The sequence below is a fragment of the Podarcis liolepis genome, assembly GCF_965112155.1.
Source record: "Podarcis liolepis genome assembly, chromosome: 1".
NCBI classification, from domain to species: Eukaryota; Metazoa; Chordata; class Lepidosauria; order Squamata; family Lacertidae; genus Podarcis; species Podarcis liolepis.
Genome location: NC_139554.1, coordinates 83,156,734 through 83,177,642, shown reverse-complemented (window position 1 = coordinate 83,177,642; position 20,909 = coordinate 83,156,734). Strand labels below are relative to the sequence as shown.

Sequence of the window (20,909 nt, the reverse complement as noted above, 5' to 3'; positions counted from 1 at the left end):
GGGGGGTCTGCAAAACAGAATACGTCACAAGAGGAAGTTCGGCTGTTTCTGGTCTTGCCGGAAGCACCCTCCTTAGTAGGGACATCTTTGATTTATAGACAGACAGCTGTGATCGCCGCTCCAGTGAACTCTGTTTTTGCAATAAATCTTCTAGTTAATTAACTACACTCATTTGTTATCAACACTCCCTGACATCTACTCATATTGAAGGCATTGGCATGTTGAAGATGATATTGATTTTGCTGACTAATGCTGGTTCCGTCTGTGTGTTGATAACAGGAAGATCAACCCTGGCAAGCTATTTGAGGTACCATCTTCTTTCCCCCTTTTGTGACTTTCTAGTAGCTGGATATTTAACAGCGCAAACCATCATTTCTAGATTCTTCTGGGTGGCCTCCCAACCCTCTACAGCAGACTGAGGGATTACTGGGTGCACAAGGTGGAAGGAGATGTGTCATGAGTGGACTTCATTCTCTGCACACAACAACTTAATTGAATCCCACCAAGTATCTTTGCAATATGTTGTTGTCATTATGCATGTTTTAAATCTATTTAGTTTTATTAAAGTATGTCAGCTTTGGCAAATAACTGCCTTACCATAAAAATTAATAGAATCTTTAATTTTGGAGGGCAATGTTCATATATGTCAAATGCAAATATTCTCAGTTTTACTGGTTTTAGCAAGAAACAGCCATCTCCTTCTTCCACATGAATCTTGCAATGAAACCTGGACTACTATTCTGAACTATCTCATTATAAAACTTGGAAATGCCTGATGGAAATTTCTGATTAAAAAGCTGAAAAAAGAATTTGCATCTGAAGTTGTATTTACAGCAAACTGACACTGACCCGATTCATAATATATGTGTTACACCCCTCCATCACTTTTTATTCCATTCCACTAATAATGATTCCAATTGAAACATAAATTAAATCCAATAATGATTTAAAGTACTGAGGAATTGCTCCTCCTCCTAGTAATACTGTATATACTAAGAGCAAATTCATTCTCTGAGTCTTCATGTAGCCATTATGGTACTATCCACACACAAGAGCCCACGGCGTATGTAGGGGGAAAAGCTTTAAGAAGAGGGGAAGGACACAGACTGTTAATCAGTCAAAGGTCAGGTTTTTGTTTGATGCCTAATACAGTGCTACCTCGGGTTACAGATGCTTCAGGTTACAGACTCCGCTAACCCAGAAATAGTATCTTGGGTTAAGAACTTTGCTTCAGGATGAGAACAGAAATCGTATGGCGGCAGTAGCGGGAGGCCCCATTAGCTAAAGTGGTGTTTCAGGTTAAGAACAGTTTCAGGTTAAGAATGGACCTCCAGAATGAATTAAGTTCTTAACCCGAGGTACCACTGTATGGCCTAAATTTTGTATTTCACATTTCAAAATCAGATTGTTGATAAGATGGCATTTCCTTTTCTCAGTGGCTCATGGTAGAGCTTTGGTATATTAATTCTAGCTTATTGCACGCTGAGAAGTACATATGAACGATCTCACTCAATTGCCAGTCCCCTCTGGCCAAGCTGGTAGCCATGTGTGGATGAGGGGTGTGTGGAGAAACAAATGAATCAAACTCAATGTAAATAAAAGTCAGATAGGTAATCAATAATATATTGTTAAGTCGTTAAGCTTTAAACAAATTTACTCTGTTTCCACTGTATTTTAGATATCCCAGTTGACCTAATTGGCAGGAAGATGGAGAAAGACGATATCACAAAAGTAAAAGATTTTTACCTCACCGAGCTGCCTGATCTTCTGAAGTGAAAATCTCCCTCTTAGTGGCAATTCTGCTGACCTACTTGATTACTCTGGTAGGGAATGGGGTAATTATCTTGGCCATAGGGACAGATGTTCACCTCCAGACCCCCATGTATCTCTTCCTCAGTAATTTATCTTATTTAGAAGTCCTTTGCCCAACTGTCACTGTGCCAAAGATGCACCAGGTCTTCTTGTCAGAGGACAAGGCAATATCGTTCTTTGGTTGCATGCTAGAACTCTTATTTCTGATTGATGTGGTGGGCACCCACATTTTATTGCTAGCAGTGATGGCATATGACCGGTATGTTGCTATCTGCAGTACATCATGCTACACAAACATCATGAAAAAAAGCAAACAACAACAACAACAACAACAACAATGGATTTATACCCCGCCCATCTAGCTGGGTTTCCACTCTGTGTGGCTTCCAACAAAAGATTAACAATAAATTAAAACAAATAATTGCTTTGAAGAGACTTTGTTCTCCTGAGAAAAGTAGCTGTGTGAGTCCCTTTGAAAGCAAATAGACTTCAAGGTTAAAGTAAGTTTCCTTGAGTTCACCAGAACTTGGGCACAACCCATTTTCTATGGATCAGGGCCATTGCATTTAAAATACCTTTTGGCAGAATGAATTTGCACACTTCTGAGACTTCAACTCAGGGACTGTCGGATTCCTCAGAGACTTTTGTCCTAATATAGACACTTTGTCTCCTCGATACCATTCACCCACACTGCTGTGCCAAAGGAAAAATAATACGGTACTTTGCCCCTTTGACTCAAGTCAGTGGCATTGTTTATTGAATTTTAGTTCAGAAGAGGCATGCTATCATTTTTCCTGATGAGACATACATTCTTCACATGTCCTCTCTTACTTTGGTGCTCAAGTCTACAAGGAAAGCAAGGAAGGCAAGTAGATGCTTTATTGTACTGGCAGACTTAGGCAGTCAAACATTTTAGGTAGATAGTGCTATTTTTTAGTGATAGGCATACTCTATTCATTCAATGAGCTGAAGATCAGACATCAGAACTCATGATATCAGTGGGTGATGGGCAAATTTCCATGTCACAATCTTGAATCCCTTATCAGTAAGAAGGGACTTTATACAGTGGTACCTCAGGTTAAGAACTTAATTCATTCTGGAGGTCTGTTCTTAACCTGAAACTGTTCTTAACCTGAAGCACCACTTTAGCTAATGGGGCCTCCTGCTTCTGCTGCGCTGTCACTTTGCAATTTCTGTTCTCATCCAGAATCAAAGTTCTTAACCTGAGGTACTATTTCTGAGTAAGCGGAGTCTATAACCTGAAGCATCTGTAACCTGAGGAAGCACTGTACTGTAGCTTTCGGTTTTGCAGTAGAAATACCATATCATCCTCACAATATACCTTGTTGTGATGACTTAATTTTTAAATCCATTTCATTTTAAAATATGTATTAAAACCCATTCCATTGATTCAAAATTCAGTTATGGGAATGTATAATGTAGGTTTAGTTACAGCTTTATAACAATTATTGTATCTCTGCAATACACTGTTATCATTATGTATATTTTCAATCCATTTATTTTTATCAAACAGTGGCAGATTTGGCAGATAATTCTCTAATTCCCCCCAAAAATCTGGTATTAAGAGAAAGTGTAATTTTGGAGGGTAATGTTGTTAGATGCCACTATACATATTTTATTGATTTTAGGATTTTTTAACAAGAATCTGCTATCTTCTTCTTTCAACATGTAATTGAAAGAAAAATTAATGAAATTTTCTAATGAAAAATAGAATAAGATTTTGAGAAATCTTATTTTGTCAGTTGAAAATAGCTGACGAAAAAGCTGAAATAATTTGTATCTGGTTTTATAAAGTTAACATTTGCAACAAATTGACATTGACTTGATTAATATATTTTAATAGCAAATTCATGTTGTCTTTATGTAGCCAAAAAGGTACCACCCATACCAGGAAAAGGTATCATCTAATGTAGGAAACCCTGACATTTGCAGAAGAGGACAACATTTTTAGGTGGGAAGTTTTAGGTGGAGGGAATCTATCAAACTCAGCATGCCATGAAATGCTGTCTCACTGTGGAAAGGAGTGAATAGAACTCTGTGGGTGGACATTGCAACATTATAGTTGTAGTTTTAAGAAAGATAATAAATGTCTGAACATTGAGGGAGCCTGGCCCCCTTAAAACTGATGCCAAGGGGACTGAGGTGCCTACGATCCCCTTGACGTGGGGCATTGGCACCCTGCTTCCTGACTGGCTCTCTTATTAAAAACAGAATTACCCTTAGGTTACAAACTGAATGATTCCTGCTCTTGCTCTTGTAACAAATCTGCTTTGTTTTCTCCGTACTTTAGATATGCTATTTGAGTGGCAATGGAGAAAGCCAATATTACAAAAACAAGAGATTTTTACTTCACAGAGCTGTCTGATGTCCCAGAAGTGCGAATCTTTCTCTTTGTAGCAATTCTGCTGATTTACTTGATCACTCTGGCCGGGAATGGATCAATCCTCATGGCAATAGCGACGGATGTTCACCTCCAGACTCCCATGTACTTCTTCATCAGCAACCTGTCTTTCCTGGATGTCCTTTGTCCAACTGTCACTGTGCCCAAGATGCTCCAGGTCTTCTTGTCAGAGGACAAGTCAATATCATTTGTTGGCTGTGTATTACAACTCTTCTTTCTGATTGATGCTGTGGGCACTGAAATTTTATTACTCTCAGTGATGGCGTATGACCGCTACGTGGCTATCTGCAGTCCCTTGCACTACACAAACATCATGACCAAAAGGCTGTGTGTTCAGCTGGCTGCTGTGACCTGGCTAACCGGCTTCATCAATCCCATGATTCATACCTCATTGACCTTTACATTATCCTTCTGTGAACCCTATAAAGTTAACCAATATTACTGTGATATTCCACCGTTAATGGCTGCCTCTTGCTCCTCTACCTACCTCCCTGAACTGGTTCTCCTGCTTGTGGCTGGCATTTTAGGAAGTGGTGCATTCCTGGTCACTCTGATCTCTTATGTCTATATCATCTCTACTATCTTGCGTATGCAGTCTGCCGAGGGAAGGCGCAAAGCCTTTTCTACCTGTGGTTCCCACCTGACTGTGGTTTTCCTGTTTTATGGGACCACCATTGCCACCTATGTTCGCCCCACCTCCAGCTATTCGCCCAAACAGGACAGAATTGTTTCCATGTTGTATGGGATTGTTACTCCTATGCTAAACCCCATGATTTACAGTCTGAGGAATAAGGATGTTAAGAGGGCCTTGGTCAAAGCATTTCGCTTGAAAAGTTTTCCATGAAGTTATTGGGTTCAATCATCCCTGTCCTTGAATATTGTCCTTCAAATACATTGCGAAAATTAAGGTGCGCATTAGATTTGTTGGTGCATTAGATTTGAGTAAATTCCATATGCAGTTTGGACACCGTACGCTGTTTGGGGATCTGAGGTTTTAAGGGAAAAATTGCAAGAATGCAGGTTAGAGTTTTTGGGGCAGTCACCCTTTTGCAGCGGGAGGGTATGGATAGTGAGGAAAGGGGGAATTGAGATTTTAGGGCGAGACAACAGACAAGGAAGAGAACACGTTTCCCCAAGAGAAGAGGACTTCATGGGGCTTCAAAGCAGAAGGCAGGGGAAGGAGAGGGAGGGGTGGACTTGAGAGTGTTTAATGCATTTCCTGATTCTGCAAGGATGAGGTCTGTTGGGTTTGATGGTGGTGACATGGAAATCTCCTCAGTATAGGAATGAAGGAAAGCCAAGGGTAAAATGCAAGGTGTGTGAGTGTGTTGTTCCACAAGAAATGTTCTTCTACAGAGACAGGCAAAGTCTCTTGGGTAACCACAGATTCCTAGATCGTTAGGTGAAAAGCATCAGTTCTTATGTTTGAGTTGGGCTTGAAGATTAACAAAAAAGGAAAGTGTGTAAACTAATGGAAAGGTTTGTACTTAAGGCTTTTCAGGCCTCATCTACTCATACTGAAGGCATTGGCATGTTGAAGTTGATATTGATTTTCCTGACTACTGCTGGTTCCGCCTGTGTTTTGATAACAGGAAGATCAATCCTGGCAAGCTATTTGATATACCATCTTCTTTCCCCCTATTTGTGACTTTCTAATAGCTGGATATTTAACAGCGCGCACCACCATTTCTAGATTCTTCTGGGTGGCCTCTCAAATGGATAACAGGAATACAAGATGCAGTTTATAAAAGAACCTTTTAAACCAAGTTTGGTCCTGAGGAAATTTGCTGTCCTTGATCCTCATAGAAATCAATTAGATTTTATGGTTAAATAAAGTTTGCTTGAGTTCACCACAACATGGGACTAACATTTTTTCTCTCTCAATCAGGAACATGGGCAGGGTGGGACATGGAGGGGCAGCTGCTCCCCCCCAAATCAATAGAAATCAATAAAAAGTACATAGCTGAGTTTCTACCCCCAACAAAAGGCTTGCCCCACCAAAACAAAAATCCTGGCTCCGCCCATGATCAAGACCATTGTATTCCTTTTGGCCAAAAGAGCTTTTGCACATCTGAGTCTTCAAGTCAGGAACTGCAGGGTTCCTTTGAGCCCTTTGTCCAAATGTAGCCACTTTCTCTTGGTGCCATTTCCTCTCATGGCAGATGTAGTGTTTTTTAAACTTTACTTCAGAAAACAATGCCAGCATTTCTCTTGACTCCACATATTTTTTTTCATCGTCTTGCTTGATAATGTGTGCTACAGATTACTTGGAAAGCAAGAAAGGCAAGTGACATCCATTTGTTGGTAGGTAGTCTAATATTATAAAACTTCTGTGCTATTTCTTCCTCATACACTTATTGTATTAATTCCACAAACTAACAATCAGAGATCAGAAGTCATGATCTCAGTAGGTGATCTTTTGCAAGTTTCCTTTTCACAATCTTAAATTCCTTATCTGTAAAATGGAAATGCATATTGTAGGTTTAGGTTTTGCAGTAAAAAAAATCTTTTTAGCATATTCACAATATATTGTTGCCATCATCTAATTTTTAAATCTAAATCTATTTAGTTGAGTTAAAACCCACTACCTAAGTTTTAAATCCATTTGGAGGGATGCATACCATTGGTTTTGTGATCGCAGTTGAAGAAACTTAGTGGGTGGAATCAGTGTAGCACAAAGTGGCCCGTGAGCAGGGGAACGAGGTCCACCTGCACAATGGGACCTTCCCCCCTCTCTTCTGCCATGTACTCCTCTTGCTCCCAGCTCCGGGTTTTCTCCCAACCCTCTACAGCAGATTGAGGGATTACTGGGGGCACAAGGTGGAGGGAGATGTGGCATGAGTGGACTTCATTCTATGCATACAACAACTCAATTGCATCCCACCAAGATTCTTTGCCATCAAGGACACAAACTGTGTTTTTTTTAAAAATGTAATATTTTTATTAACTTTTTACAAAAAACAAAAACATTTCATTGAAAGAAAAGAAACCCCCCCCCCAGCAAAACTGAATAACAACAACAACAACACACACACATACAATACTGTTTTTGTTTTAAAAAAATCATATTAAATCTTGTGGGATTACCTTAATCCCTTAACTTACCTCCATCCCCACCCTAGGTTCAATTTTATTATTTTCATTTAGGTATGTCCCAAAAATCTTAACTTCTATTTTCTTCCATTTTTAATACATTTTCCAACATGTTACAAGTGTTTTCCAAAATCCTGCTAATGTATTTACTTATGTGCATTGCTTTTGTGTGTACACAATAAACATTTTCCATTCTTCTTTATATTGTTATCATCTTAATTTCTAGATTTCCCAATTATTTTAACCATTTCAGCCTATTCCATTAACTTTATTTACCAATCTTCTTTAGCTGGGACTGTACTGAGCTAGGATTATCCAAATGGCCTTTTCCTCCCCCCCCTTCCAACATTTAAATGAAGTACAGACCATGAATTTTAAATCATTCTTCCACCTGAGTATTATGTCTCACATCTTTTGCCCACTTTGTCATGACATACTTGACCTCTTCATCTTTAATTTCCCATTCCAAGCGTGAATTGTACATCTCTGAAGATATTTTAGTACCACTTTCTATTTTTTGTCTCTGAAAAATTGAGATTTCATAAGCAAATCCTTCCTTTTTTCATTTTCAAATATTTCATTTAGTTGGTAATGTTGCACAGAGAGTTAGGAAGGACACAGACTGTTAATCAGTCAAAGACCAGGTTTTGCTTGAAGCCTAAGGTAAAAGGTAAAGGTACCCCTGCCCGTTCAGGCCCGTCTTGCCAGACTCTAGGGTTGTGCGCTCATCTCACTCTATAGGCCGGGAGCCAGTGCTGTCCGCAGACACTTCCGGGTCACATGACCAGCGTGACAAGCTGCATCTGGCGGGCCAGCGCAGCACACGTAACGCCGTTTACCTTCCCGCTGGTAAGCGGTCCCTATTTATCTACTTGCACCCGGAGGTGCTTTTGAACTGCTAGGTTGGCAGGCGCTGGGACCGAACGATGGGAGCGCACCCCACTGCGGGGATTTGAACCGCCGACCTGACGATCAGCAAGTCCTAGGCGCTGAGGTTTTACCCACAGCGCCACCCGCGTCCCATTTTGCTTGAAGCCTAATATGGCCTAAATTTTGTATTTTAAATTTCAAAATTGATTATTGTTAAGATTGTTGATAAGATGGCATTTCCTTTTCACATTGGCTCATGGTAGAGCTTTGCTATATTAATTCTAAATTATTGCACAGTGAAAAGTACTTATGACCTTGTTTCAAACAAGGGTCAGGCAATTCCCTCCCACTCAGTTGCCAGTCCCCTCAGGCCAAGCTGGTAGCCATGGGTGGATGAGGGGGTGTGTGGAGACACAAAAATTGAATCATGCTCTATGTAAATAAAAGTCAGAAAGGTAATCAATTATATATTGTTAAGTAGTTAAGCTTTAAACAATTTTACTCTGTTTCCACTGTATTTTAGATATCCCAGTTGACCTAATTGGCAGGAAGATGGAGAAAGACGATATCACAGAAGCAAAAGATTTTTACCTCACTGAGCTGCCTGATCTTCTGAAGTGAAAATCTCCCTCTTAGTGGCAATTCTGCTGACCTACTTGATTACTCTGGTAGGGAATGGGCCAATTCTCCTGGCCAAAGGGACAGATGTTCACCTCCAGACCCCCATGTAACTCTTCCTCAGTAATTAATCTTATTTAGATGTCCTTTGTCCAACTGTCACTGTGCCAAAGATGCACCAGGTCTTCTTGTCAGAGGACAAGGCAATATCATTTGTTGGTTGCATGCTAGAACTCTTATTTCTGATTGATGTGGTGGGCACTCACATTTTATTGCTAGCAGTGATGGCATATGACCGCTATGTTGCTATCTGCAGTCCATTATTCTACACAAACATCATGAAAAAAGCAATAATAATAATAATAATAATAATAATAATAATAATAATAATAATAATAATTTATACCCTGCCCATCTGGCTGGGTTTCCCCAGCCACTCTGGGCAGCTTCCAAGAAAAGATTAAAAATACATTAAAACAGATATTGCTTTGAAGAGACTTTGTTCTCCTGAGAAAAGTAGCTGTGCGAGTCCCATTGAAAGCAATGAGATTTCAAAGTTAAAGTAAGTTCCCTTGAGTTCACCAGAACGTGGGAACAACCCATTTTCTATGGATCAGGGCCATTGCATTCAAAATACCTTTTGGCGAAATGAATTTGCACACTACTGAGACTTAACTCAGGGACTGCAGGATTCCTCAGAGAGCTTTTTCCCAATATAGACACTTTGTCTCGATACCATTCCCCCAACCACCGTGCCAAAGGAAAAACAATACTTTGCCCATTGACTCAAGTCAGAGGCAATGTTTATTTGAATTTTACTTCAGAAGAGCCTTGACATCATATTCCTGATGAGATATAAATTCTTCACATTGCCCTCTCTTACTGTGGTGCTCAAGTCTACAAGTAAACAAGGAAGGCAAGTAGATGCTTTAATGTACTGACAGACTTAGGCAGTCAAACATTTTAGGTAGGTAGTGCTATTTTTTAGTGACAGGCATACTGTATTCATTCAGTGAGCTGAAGATCAGACATCAGAACTCATGATATCAGTGGGTGATGGGCAAATTTCCATGTCACAATCTGAAATCCCTTATCAGTAAAAAGCGACTTTATACTGTAGTTTTCGGTTTTGCAGTAGAAAAACCATAGCATCTTCACAATACAAATTGTTGTAATGACTTAATTTTTTAATCCATACCGTTTTCAACTCTGTATTAAAACCCATTCCATTGATTTTAAATTCAGTTGTGGGAATTTATAAGGTATGTTTAGTTACTGCTTTATAACTATCATTGTATGTCTGCTTTACACTGTTATCATTATGTAAATTTTCAATCCATTAATTTTTATCAAACAGTGGTAGATTTGGCAGATAATTCTCTTACCCTAAAAAGGTCTGGTATTAAGAGAAAGTATAATTTTGGAGGGTAATGTTGTTAGATGCCACTATACATGTTTTATTGATTTAGGTTTTTTAAAAAAATATATATTTTCTTCTTTTAACATGTATTTTAATGAAGAATTAATGAATTATTTAATGAAAAATAGATTAATATTTTGAGAAATCTTATTTTGTCAGTTGAAAATAGCTGACTGAAAAGCTGAAATAATTTGTATCTGGTTTTATAAATTTTAACATTTGCAACAAATTGACATTGACTTGATTAATATAATTTTAATAGCAAATTCATGTTGTCTTTATGTAGCCAAAAAGGTACCACCCATACCAGGAAAAGGTATCATCTAATGTAGGAAATTCTGACATTTGCAGAAGAGGACAACATTTTTAGGTGGGAAGTTTTAGGTGGAGGAAAACTATCAAACTCAGCATTCCATGAAATGCTGTCTCACTGTGAAAAGGAGTGAATAAAACACTGTGGGTGGACATTGCAACATTGTGTTGCAGGTCAAACATGTAGTTTTAAGAAAGATAACAAATGTCTGAACATTGAAGGAGCCTGGCACCCTTAAAATTGATATCAAGTAGACCGAGGTGCCTAAGGTGCTCTAGAGTTGGGGCATCAGCACCCTGCTTCCCAATTGGCTGTTTTATTAATAACAGAACTACCCTTAGGTTACAAACAGAATGATCCCTGCTCTTGCCCAGACACTGAGGTCCAGCGCCGAGGGCCTTCTGGCAGTTCACTCACTGCGAGAAGCCAAGTTACAGGGAACTAGGCAGAGGGCCTTCTCGGCAGTGGCACGCCCTCCCACCAGATGTCAAAGAGAAAAACAACTACCAGACTTTTAGAAGTCATCTGAAGGCAGCCCTGTTTCGGGAAGCTTTTAATGCTTAATAGATTATTGTATTTTAATATTCTTTTGGAAGCTGCCCAGAGTCGCTGGGGAAACCCAGCCAGATGGGCAGGGTATAAATAATAAATTATTATATTATTATTATTGCTCTCTTAACAAATCTGCTTTCTTTTCTCCGTACTTTAGATATGCAATTTGAGTGGCAATGGAGAAAACCAATATCACAGAAACAAGAGATTTTTCCTTCACAGAGCTGTCTGATCTCCCAGAAGTGCGAATCTTCCTCTTTGTAGCAATTCTGCTGATTTACTTGATCACTCTGGCAGGAAATGGGGCAATTCTCACAGCAATAGCAACAGATAGTCACCTCCAAACCCCCATGTACTTCTTCATCAGCAACCTGTCTTTCCTGGATGTCCTTTGCCCCACAATAACAGTGCCAAAGATGCTCCAGATCTTTATGTCGGAGAACAAGACAATATCATTTGTTGGCTGTGTATTACAACTCTTCTTTCTGATTTATGCCGTGGGCACCGAAGTCTTCTTGCTCTCAGTGATGGCGTACGACCGCTACGTGGCTATCTGCAGTCCCTTGCACTACACAAACATCATGACCAAAAGGCGGTGTGTTCAGCTGGCTGCAGGGACCTTGCTAACTGGCTTCATCAATTCCATGATTCATACCTCATTGACCTTTACATTATCCTTCTGTGAGCCCTATAAAATTCACCAATATTACTGTGATATCCCACCAGTAATGGCTGCCTCTTGCTCCTCTACCTACCTCCCTGAACTGGTGGCTCTCCTTGTGGCTGGCATTTTAGGAGGTGGTGCATTCCTGGTCACTCTGATATCTTATGTCTATATAATCTCTACTATCTTGCACATGCAGTCCGCTGAGGGAAGGCGCAAAGCCTTTTCTACCTGTGGTTCCCACTTGACTGTAGTTTTCCTGTTTTATGGGACCACCATTGCCACCTATGTTCGCCCCACCTCCAGCTATTCGCCCAAACAGGACAGAATTGTTTCCATGTTGTATGGGATTGTTACTCCTATGCTAAACCCTATGATTTACAGTCTGAGGAATAAGGATGTTAAGAGGGCCTTGGTCAAAGCATTTCGCTTGAAAATATTTTCATGAAATTATTGGGTTCATTCCATTTGTCCTTGAATACTGTCCTTCAAATACGTTGTACTTCTGAGCTAAAAGTCACTACAATATTCCTTCCTTCCTTCCTTCCTTCCTTCCTTCCTTCCTTCCTTCCTTCCTTCTTATGAGCCTGTACTGGGAGACAATCATTTAATGACCTGTTATGAAGTACCATATTTACTGAAATCTAATGCGCACTTCTTGGGGGCCAAATTATGTTGCGAAAATAAAGGTGTGCATTAGATTCGATGGCGCATTAGATTTGAGTAAATACCTTATGCAGTTTGGACACAAGTCTGCAATTCTCACATGCAATCTGACAGTCAAATTTTCCTAGATACTCATTTGAAAACACGGGTGTGGTGAAGGAAGGCAGAGAAAGAGGATGTTGGCTCAAGAGGTGAAAGTTCTTTTAGAACCAGGGTGGGTGGGTGACTAGACTTGTTTGCTTGCAGAAGAGAAACAGAGATATTCACAGGAATTAGGGGGCGTTCAAGAGTGGGGTTCTGAGAAGGTTTTAAGGCAAAAATAACAAGAATGCAAGTTAGAGACTTTGGGCAGTCACCCTTTAGCAGTGGGAGGGATAGTGAGGAAAGGGGGAATTGATATTTTAGGGTGAGACAACAGACAAGGAAGATATTTTAGGGTGAGACAACAGACAAGGAAGAGAACACGTTTCCCCCAAGAGAAGGGGACTTCATGGGGCTTCAAAGCAGAAGGCAGGTGAAGGAGAGGGAGGGGTGGACTTGAGAGAGTTTAATGCATTTCCTGATTCTGCAAGGATGAGGTCTGTTGGGGTTGATGGTGGTGACATGGCAATCTCCTCAGCATAGGAATGAAGGAAAGCCAAGGGTAAAATGCAAGGTGTGTGAGTGTGTTGTTCCAGAAAATATTTTCTTCAACAGAGAAAAACAAAGTCTCTTGGGTGACCATGGATTCCTAGATAGTTAGGTGAAAAGCATCAGTTCTTCTGTTTGAGTTCGGCTTGGAGATTAATAAAAAAGCAAAGAGTGTAAACTAATGGCAAAGGTTAGTACTTAAGGCTAAGAAAGGCTCCTTAAAGGTAAAGGGACCCCTGAACATTAGGTCCAGTCGTGGACGACTCTGGGGTTGCGGCGCTCATCTCGCTTTATTGGCCGAGGGAGCTGGCGTACAGCTTCCAGGTCATGTGGCCAGTATGACTAAGCTGATTCTAGCGAACCAGAGCAGCGCACGGAAACGCCGTTTACCTTCCTGCCGGAGCGGTACCTATTTATCTACTTGCACTTTGATGTGCTTTCGAACTGCTAGGTTGGCAGGAGCAGGGACCGAGCAACTGGAGCTCACCCCATTGCGGGGATTCAAACTGCTGACCTTCTGATCGGCAAGTCCTAAGCTCTGTGGTTTAACCCACAGCGCCACCCGCGTCCCAAGAAAGGCTCCTTAGCCCTCATCAACTGTCATGAATGAGCCAGCCCCCAGGGAAAGTTTGCAGCCAGCTCCCAGTGAAGGACGTAACCAGGAAGAGAGAGGGAGAGATAACTACAAGACAGGATGATTATAGCCGAAAGTCAACTTCCCTGCCCTTAGGAATGTCAACTGATAGCAGAGTTGCAGAGAGTCAGCTGGCAGCTTGCCAGCGCACTAGTGAAGGACAAAATGCAGGGGCTAGAAACGGAAGCAGCTCAGAGAGCGTGAAGGACCACAGTAGTACTGTTTCAGAGAATGAGGAAGGGGTGGGAGCTGACCCCCTTGATCCAAGGTCCAGGGGCATAAGGGGGGTCTGCAAAACAGAATACATCACAAGAGGAAGTTCGGCTGTTTCTGGTTTTGCCGGAAGCACCCTCCTTAGTAGGGACATCTTTGATTTATAGACGGACAGCTGTGATCGCCGCTCCAGTGAACTCTGTTTTTGCAATAAATCTTCTAGTTAATTAACTACACTCATTTGTTATCAACACTCCCTGACATCTACTCATATTGAAGGCATTGGCATGTTGAAGATGATATTGATTTTGCTGACTAATGCTGGTTCCGTCTGTGTGTTGATAACAGGAAGATCAACCCTGGCAAGCTATTTGAGATACCATCTTCTTTCTCCCTATTTGTGACTTTCTAATAGCTGGATAGTTAACAGCTCACACCACCATTTCTAGATTCTTCTGGTTGGCCTCGCAAATGGAAGATAACAGGAATGCAAGATGCAGTTTATAAAAAAAGCCTTTTAAACCAGGTTTGGTCCCAAGTAAATCTGCTGCCCTTGAACTTCATAGAAATCAATGAGATTTTATGGTTAAATAAAGTTTGCTAGAGTTCTCCAGAACATAGGACTAACATTTCTTTTCTCTGGATCAGCAGCATGGGCAGGGAGGGGCAGCTGCCCCCCCATCAATAAAAATCAATAAAATTATATAGCTAACCTAGGTTCTGTCCCCCAACAAAAGCCTGCCCCACCCAAAACAAAAATCCTGGCTACGCCCATGATCAAGACCATTCTATTCCTTTTGGCCAAAAGAGCTTTTGCGCGTATGAGTCTTCAAGTCAGGAACTGCAGTATTCCTTTGAGACCTTTGTCCAAATGTAGCCACTTTCTCTTGGTGCCATTTCCTCTCATGGCAGATGTAGTGTTTTTTAAACTTTACTTCAGAAAACATATGCCAGCATTTCTCTTGACTCCACATTTTTTAAAAAATATTCTTGCTTGATAATGAGATTTCAAGGTTAAAGTAAATTCCATTGAGTTCACCAGAACTTGGGCACAACCCATCTTCCGTGGATCAGGGCCATTGCATATGAAATACCTTTTGGCCAAATGAATTTGCATACTTCTGAGACTTCAACTCAGGGACTGCCGTATTCCTCAGAGACTTTTGTCCCAATATAGACACTTTGTCTCAATACCATTCACCCACACTGATGTACCAAAGGAAAAATAATACGGTACTTTGCCCCTTTGACTCAAGTCAGTGGCCATGTTTATTTAATTTTAGTTCAGAAGAGGCATGGCATTATTCTCCTGATGAGACATAAATTCTTCACATTGCCCTCTCTTGCTGTGGAAAGACTCTTACTTACAAGGAAAGCAAGGAAGGCAAGTAGATGCTTTATTGTACTGGCAGACTTAGGCAGTCAAACATTTTAGGTAGGTAGTGCTATTTTTTAGTGATAGGCAAACTGTATTCATTCAAAGAGTTGAAGATCAGACATCAGAACTCATGATATCAGTGGGTGATGGGCAAATTTCCATGTCACAATCTTGAATCCCTTATCAGTAAAAAGGGACTTTATACTGTAGCTTTCGGTTTTGCAGTAGAAATACTATATCATCTTCACAATATACATTGTTGTGATGACTTTATTTTTAAATCCATTTAGTTTTCCATTAAACCCATTCCATTATTTAAAATTAAAACCCATTCCATTGATTTAAAATTCAGTTGTGGGAATGTATAAGGTAGGTTCAGTTACTGTTTATAACAATTATTGTATGTCTGCAATACACTGGTATCATTATGTAAATTTCCAACCTATTTATTTCTATTAAACATTGACAGATTTCTCAAATAACTCTCTTACCCTAAAAAGGTCTGGTATTAAGAGGAAGTGAAATTTTGGAGGGTAGTGTTGTTAGATGATACTATACCTGTTTTATTGATATTGGGATTTTCCTCTTTCATCATGCATTTTAATGAAAAATTAATGATTTTTAAATGAAAAATATTTTGAAAAATCTTATTTTGTCAGTTGAAAATAGCTGATGAAAAAGCTGGAATAATTTGCATCTGGTTTTATAAAGTTTAACATTAGAAAACAAATGGACATTGACTGGCTTAATATATTTTAATAGCAAATTCATGCTATCTTGATGTAGCCCAAAGGGTACCATGCACACCAGGAAAAGGTATAATCTGATGTAGGAAACCCTGAAATTTGCAGAAGAGGACAACATCTTTAGGTGGGATGTTTTAGGTGGAGGGAAACTATCAAACTCAGCATGCCATACAATGCTGTCTCACTGTGGAAAGGAGTGAATAAAACACTGTGGGTGGACATTGCAACATTATGTTGCAGGTCAAACTTGTAGTTTTAAGAAAGACAACAAATGTCTGAAAATTGAGGGAGCCTGGCCCCCTTAAAACTGATACCAAGGGGACCGAGGTGCCTACGATCCCCTAGACGTGGGGCGTTGGCACCATGCTTCCTGACTGGCTCTCTTTTTAATAACAGAACTACCCTTAGATTACAAACTGAATGATCCCTGCTCTTGCTCTTGTAACAAATCTGCTTTTGTTTTCTCCGTGCTTTAGATATGCTATTTGAGTGGCAATGGAGAAAGCCAATATCACAAAAACAAGAGATTTTTACTTCACAGAGCTGTCTGATCTCCCAGAAGTGCGAATCTTTCTCTTTGTAGCAATTCTGCTGATTTACTTGATCACTCTGGCCGGGAATGGATCAATCCTCATGGCAATAGCGACGGATGTTCACCTCCAGACTCCCATGTACTTCTTCATCAGCAACCTGTCTTTCCTGGATGTCCTTTGTCCAACTGTCACTGTGCCCAAGATGCTCCAGGTCTTCTTGTCAGAGGACAAGTCAATATCATTTGTTGGCTGTGTATTACAACTCTTCTTTCTGATTGATGCTGTGGGCACTGAAATTTTATTACTCTCAGTGATGGCGTATGACCGCTACGTGGCTATCTGCAGTCCCTTGCACTACACAAACATCATGACAAAATGGCGGTGTGTTCAGCTGGCTGCAGGGACCTGGCTAACCGGCTTCATCAGTTCCATGATTCATACTTCATTGACCTCTACATTATCCTTCTGTGAGCCCTATAAAATTCATCAATATTACTGTGATATCCCACCGTTAATGGCTGCCTCTTGCTCCTCTACCTACCTCCCAGAACTGGCTGCTCTCCTTGTGGGTGGCATTTTAGGAGGTGGTGCATTCCTGGTCACTCTGATATCTTACATCTATATCATCTCTACTATCTTGCGCATGCAGTCTGCTGAGGGAAGGCGCAAAGCCTTTTCCACCTGTGGTTCCCACTTGACTGTAGTTTTCCTGTTTTATGGGACCACCATTGCCACCTATGTTCGCCCCACCTCCAGCTATTCGCCCAAACAGGACAGAATTATTTCCATGTTGTATGGGATTGTTACTCCTATGCTAAACCCTATGATCTACAGTCTGAGGAACAAAGACGTTAAGAGAGCCTTGGTCAAAGCCCTCAGCCTTAAAATATTTTCATGAAATGGTTAGGTTCTGTCTTTCCTGTCCTTCAATGCTCTCAGAATATGTTGGACTTCTGAGCACATTCTTGACTAATAATTGATTGATCCTTTGAGAGGGAAAGCAAATTAAGTCTTGATATCAGCCCTGGTCCAGATTTTTCTCAGTTTCCATAGGACATATTTTAAGGGAGTAGAATACACATTCTTTAAAAGGGTTTATCCTGGGTATTTAAACTGTTGTTTTCATAAAGAGTATAAGTCTAAAGCCATGACTGTTTTTGGTGTTCAAATTAGTTTTCATTGAAGATTCCATGGGGTTAGTTGTACATTTGTGGGTTCACACTAGTTCACAGTCTTACACCTGGAGTAACAGCAGCAGCAGCAGCAGCAGCAACAACAACAGGCCTTAATATTTGTGAGTACCGATGGTTCAAACTCCTTGCATCAAGGAATTCTGGAATCAGGAGCTTCAACCTGTCTTCACGTAGTGCCTGAGAGTAAGTCCACCTGAATGCAGTGGGAGTTACTTCTGAGTGTAAACATTTTATAAAAGATATTTGCTCCAATTCTTCCTTTGTTTATCTTTTACTCTCACTATATGTAATTCCCCCTGGCACTGTAGCCCCTATGCTGTAACTCATCTGCATCTAGACTGTATGCTCCTTGACTCAGCAACTCTCTTGCTCATGTTTCTCTGAAAAGTGTCATGTATCCTAATAGAGTTATAAAAGTATACCTAAACAACTCAATCTTCTTAATACAAATTGATAATGTTTGCAGATGATATTATTCTGTTCATCACAAAACCTCACAGTTCTGTTCCAATATTACTGCAAACCATAGATGTTTTTGGCAATATCTGTGGATATACTATAACCTGGTCCAAATTGGAGTTGATGTTAATAGGAAATAACCTTTTTGGTTCAACCGTTTAAACAATACTAATTTTGTATTTGCATAGACAACATTAAATAAAACATGTTTTTTCATTGTCCTATATTGAAATATTTTTGGCAGAAGGTAACTGAAACTATCAGAACTGTATGGAAAACCTTACATTTACAGAGCAAAATATCCTTTTGAATTATATACACAGCACATGGAACCTTACAAAGGGACAATATGAGTGGACTCTTCGTGCCCTTACCACAGCAAAAAGACTGATTAATTGGAAAAATAAAAATGTGGCTCTCTTCTACAGTTGGATTGAAGACTTCCACAAACTCACAGTATATGAACAACTTGCATATAAACCCAGACTTGCCATGGACAAATTTAATGATATTTGGAGTCCATTCTTACAAATACTGTAATAGGTTAAGATCTGGTGAAGTACAATACAGTGGTACCTCTACTTACGAGCACCTCTGGTTACGTATCCTTTGGGATATGCATGTGGCAAACTTGTGGCTGTCATTTTAGGAGGTGGTGCTTTCTTGGTTACACTGATCTCTTATGTCTATATCATCTCTACTATCTTGCGCATGCAGTCCACTGAGGGAAGGCGCAAAGCCTTTTCTACCTGTGGTTCCCACGGGGCTGTAGTGTTCATTTTCTTTGGGACCACCATTGCCACCTATGTTTGCCCCACCTACAACTATTCACCCAACGGGACAGAATTGTTTCTATGTTGTATGGGGTTGTTATTCCCATGCTAAACCCTATGATCTACAGTCCGAGGAATAAGGATGTTAAGAGGGCCTTGGTCAAAGCATTTCACCTCCAAACATTTTCATGAAGTGGCTAAATTCTCTTTTTTCTGTCCTTCAATACTCTCATATGTTTGACTTCTAATCACATTCTTGACTAATATTTGACTGATTGATTAAAAGGAAATAAAATCTGGTTGATATCCTCCTCCGTTTCCACAGGACATCTTTTAAAGAGAATAATACATGGCCTTTTGTTTTGATATAGGGTAAAGTTTTGACACCATGACTGTTTTTGATGCTCTGATTTGTTTGCATAGAAGTTTGAGTGGGTTAATTGTGCATTTGTGGGTTCACACTAGTGCACAACATTACATCTGGGGTAACAGCAGCAGCAACAACAACAGGCCCTACTATTTGTGAGTACTGATGGTTGAAGCTCCTTGCAACAAGAATTTTTGGATTCAGGAGCTTCAACATGTCCACACTAACTGTAGCAGCCTTGCCTGAGACACAGTGGGAGTTACCCCTGAGGGTTGCAGTGTAAACATGCATAGAAAGCATTTGCTCCATTTCTTCCTTTGTTTCTCTTTTACTCTCACTTTATCAAATCCCTTCTGCTGTTGTAGCCCCTGTCCCACAACCCACCTGCCTCTAGATTGTATGTTCCTTGAGGCGGTATCTCTCTTGCTTATGTTTCTCTGTAAAATGTGTATCCTAACAGAGTTATAAAAGTATATTTAAACAGCTCCATCTTCTCCCACACAAAAAGAATGGGAAGACATTGCTCTTGGAAAAACTATGAACAACTATGTATATTTCAAAAGTGAAGTTGTTGTTGTTATTTATAAAATCTGTTAGCAACTTGCAACCAACCAACCAACCAACCAACCAACCAACCAACCAACCAAACAGACAGGAACCCTCTCACATAGATACATTAAAAAGAAATACATTAACAACATACCACCCACTTCTAAATGGCCACCAATAGTTAAAGACCAAAGGCCAGGTTATAGAGGAAATTTTTGCCTGGTAGCTCATGCTTTGCTTGCACATGATCCCAGGTTCAATCCCTGGCACCTCCAAGTAGGCATTTGGAAAATATCCTGCCTGAAACCAGGGGCAGCTGCTGCCAGTCAGTGTACCTACTACTGAACATGACGAGTCAGTGGCATAGCTCAGTGGAAGGTTGTTTTCCATGTACCTATCATTTTAATTCTTCTAACGATGATAACCAATACCTCTCTTTATATTTATGTTGAGATGTGAAGCAAGTAACTTGTGGTAGCACCATGTTTATATCTCCCCGCCCCCAGGTACATCTGGTGACATAGGTGTCTACTTTTCAGCACCACTTTGTCAGTTTTCTGTAGGGGCTTGACTTGATGTGACTAGCTGTAAATTGCTGGTATTCCATCTGATGTACTATATAGGTTGTAATTTCGTATGTGAATGTTTTGCTTTTGTTTTAATGGAATTCATGTTTTATGTTGTAAGCTGTCCTGGCATCATTAATAGACTAGAAATTGAAATCATAATATTAAAAACGCTAAACAATCTCAATGTTACTCAAAAAACTATTCCATCCTTCCTTCCTTGAATCATGGAATCACTAAATTAAGTCTTCTTGAATTTGCAATAACTTTGGGAAAACTCAGCTACCCTGAATGAGGGTCATAGGATTCAAAACACATTTGGGCTAAATAAGTTTTCTCACTTGCAACTTCAAGTCAGGAACAGCAAGGTGCCCCAGAGACACTTGTCCCAATGTAGACACTTCACCTTAATGCCAGCTCTCCCCATGGCAAAAGCGG

The 20,909-nt window shown here is 40.2% G+C and overlaps 3 protein-coding genes across 3 annotated transcripts; all 3 read left to right on the top strand.

Moving 5' to 3' along the window:
• Positions 1-4,142: 4,142 nt before the first annotated feature.
• On the top strand, positions 4,143-5,078 carry LOC310711091 (olfactory receptor 5V1-like; the record flags this gene model as incomplete). Its single annotated transcript, XM_083512564.1, has 1 exon — positions 4,143-5,078. The coding sequence occupies one exon, from the start codon at positions 4,143-4,145 to the stop codon at positions 5,076-5,078; it is 936 nt and encodes a 311-aa protein (XP_083368690.1).
• Positions 5,079-11,276: 6,198 nt separating this feature from the next.
• On the top strand, positions 11,277-12,290 carry LOC310686259 (olfactory receptor 5V1-like; the record flags this gene model as incomplete). The annotated part of the gene is made up of 1 exon (XM_083459611.1): positions 11,277-12,290. One exon carries the CDS (start codon positions 11,277-11,279, stop codon positions 12,210-12,212), a length of 936 nt encoding a protein of 311 aa, XP_083315737.1. The 3' UTR covers positions 12,213-12,290.
• Positions 12,291-16,526: 4,236 nt separating this feature from the next.
• LOC310686229 (olfactory receptor 5V1-like) lies at positions 16,527-17,462 on the top strand (the record flags this gene model as incomplete). The annotated part of the gene is made up of 1 exon (XM_083459418.1): positions 16,527-17,462. The coding sequence occupies one exon, from the start codon at positions 16,527-16,529 to the stop codon at positions 17,460-17,462; it is 936 nt and encodes a 311-aa protein (XP_083315544.1).
• Between the last annotated feature and the right edge of the window lie 3,447 nt (positions 17,463-20,909).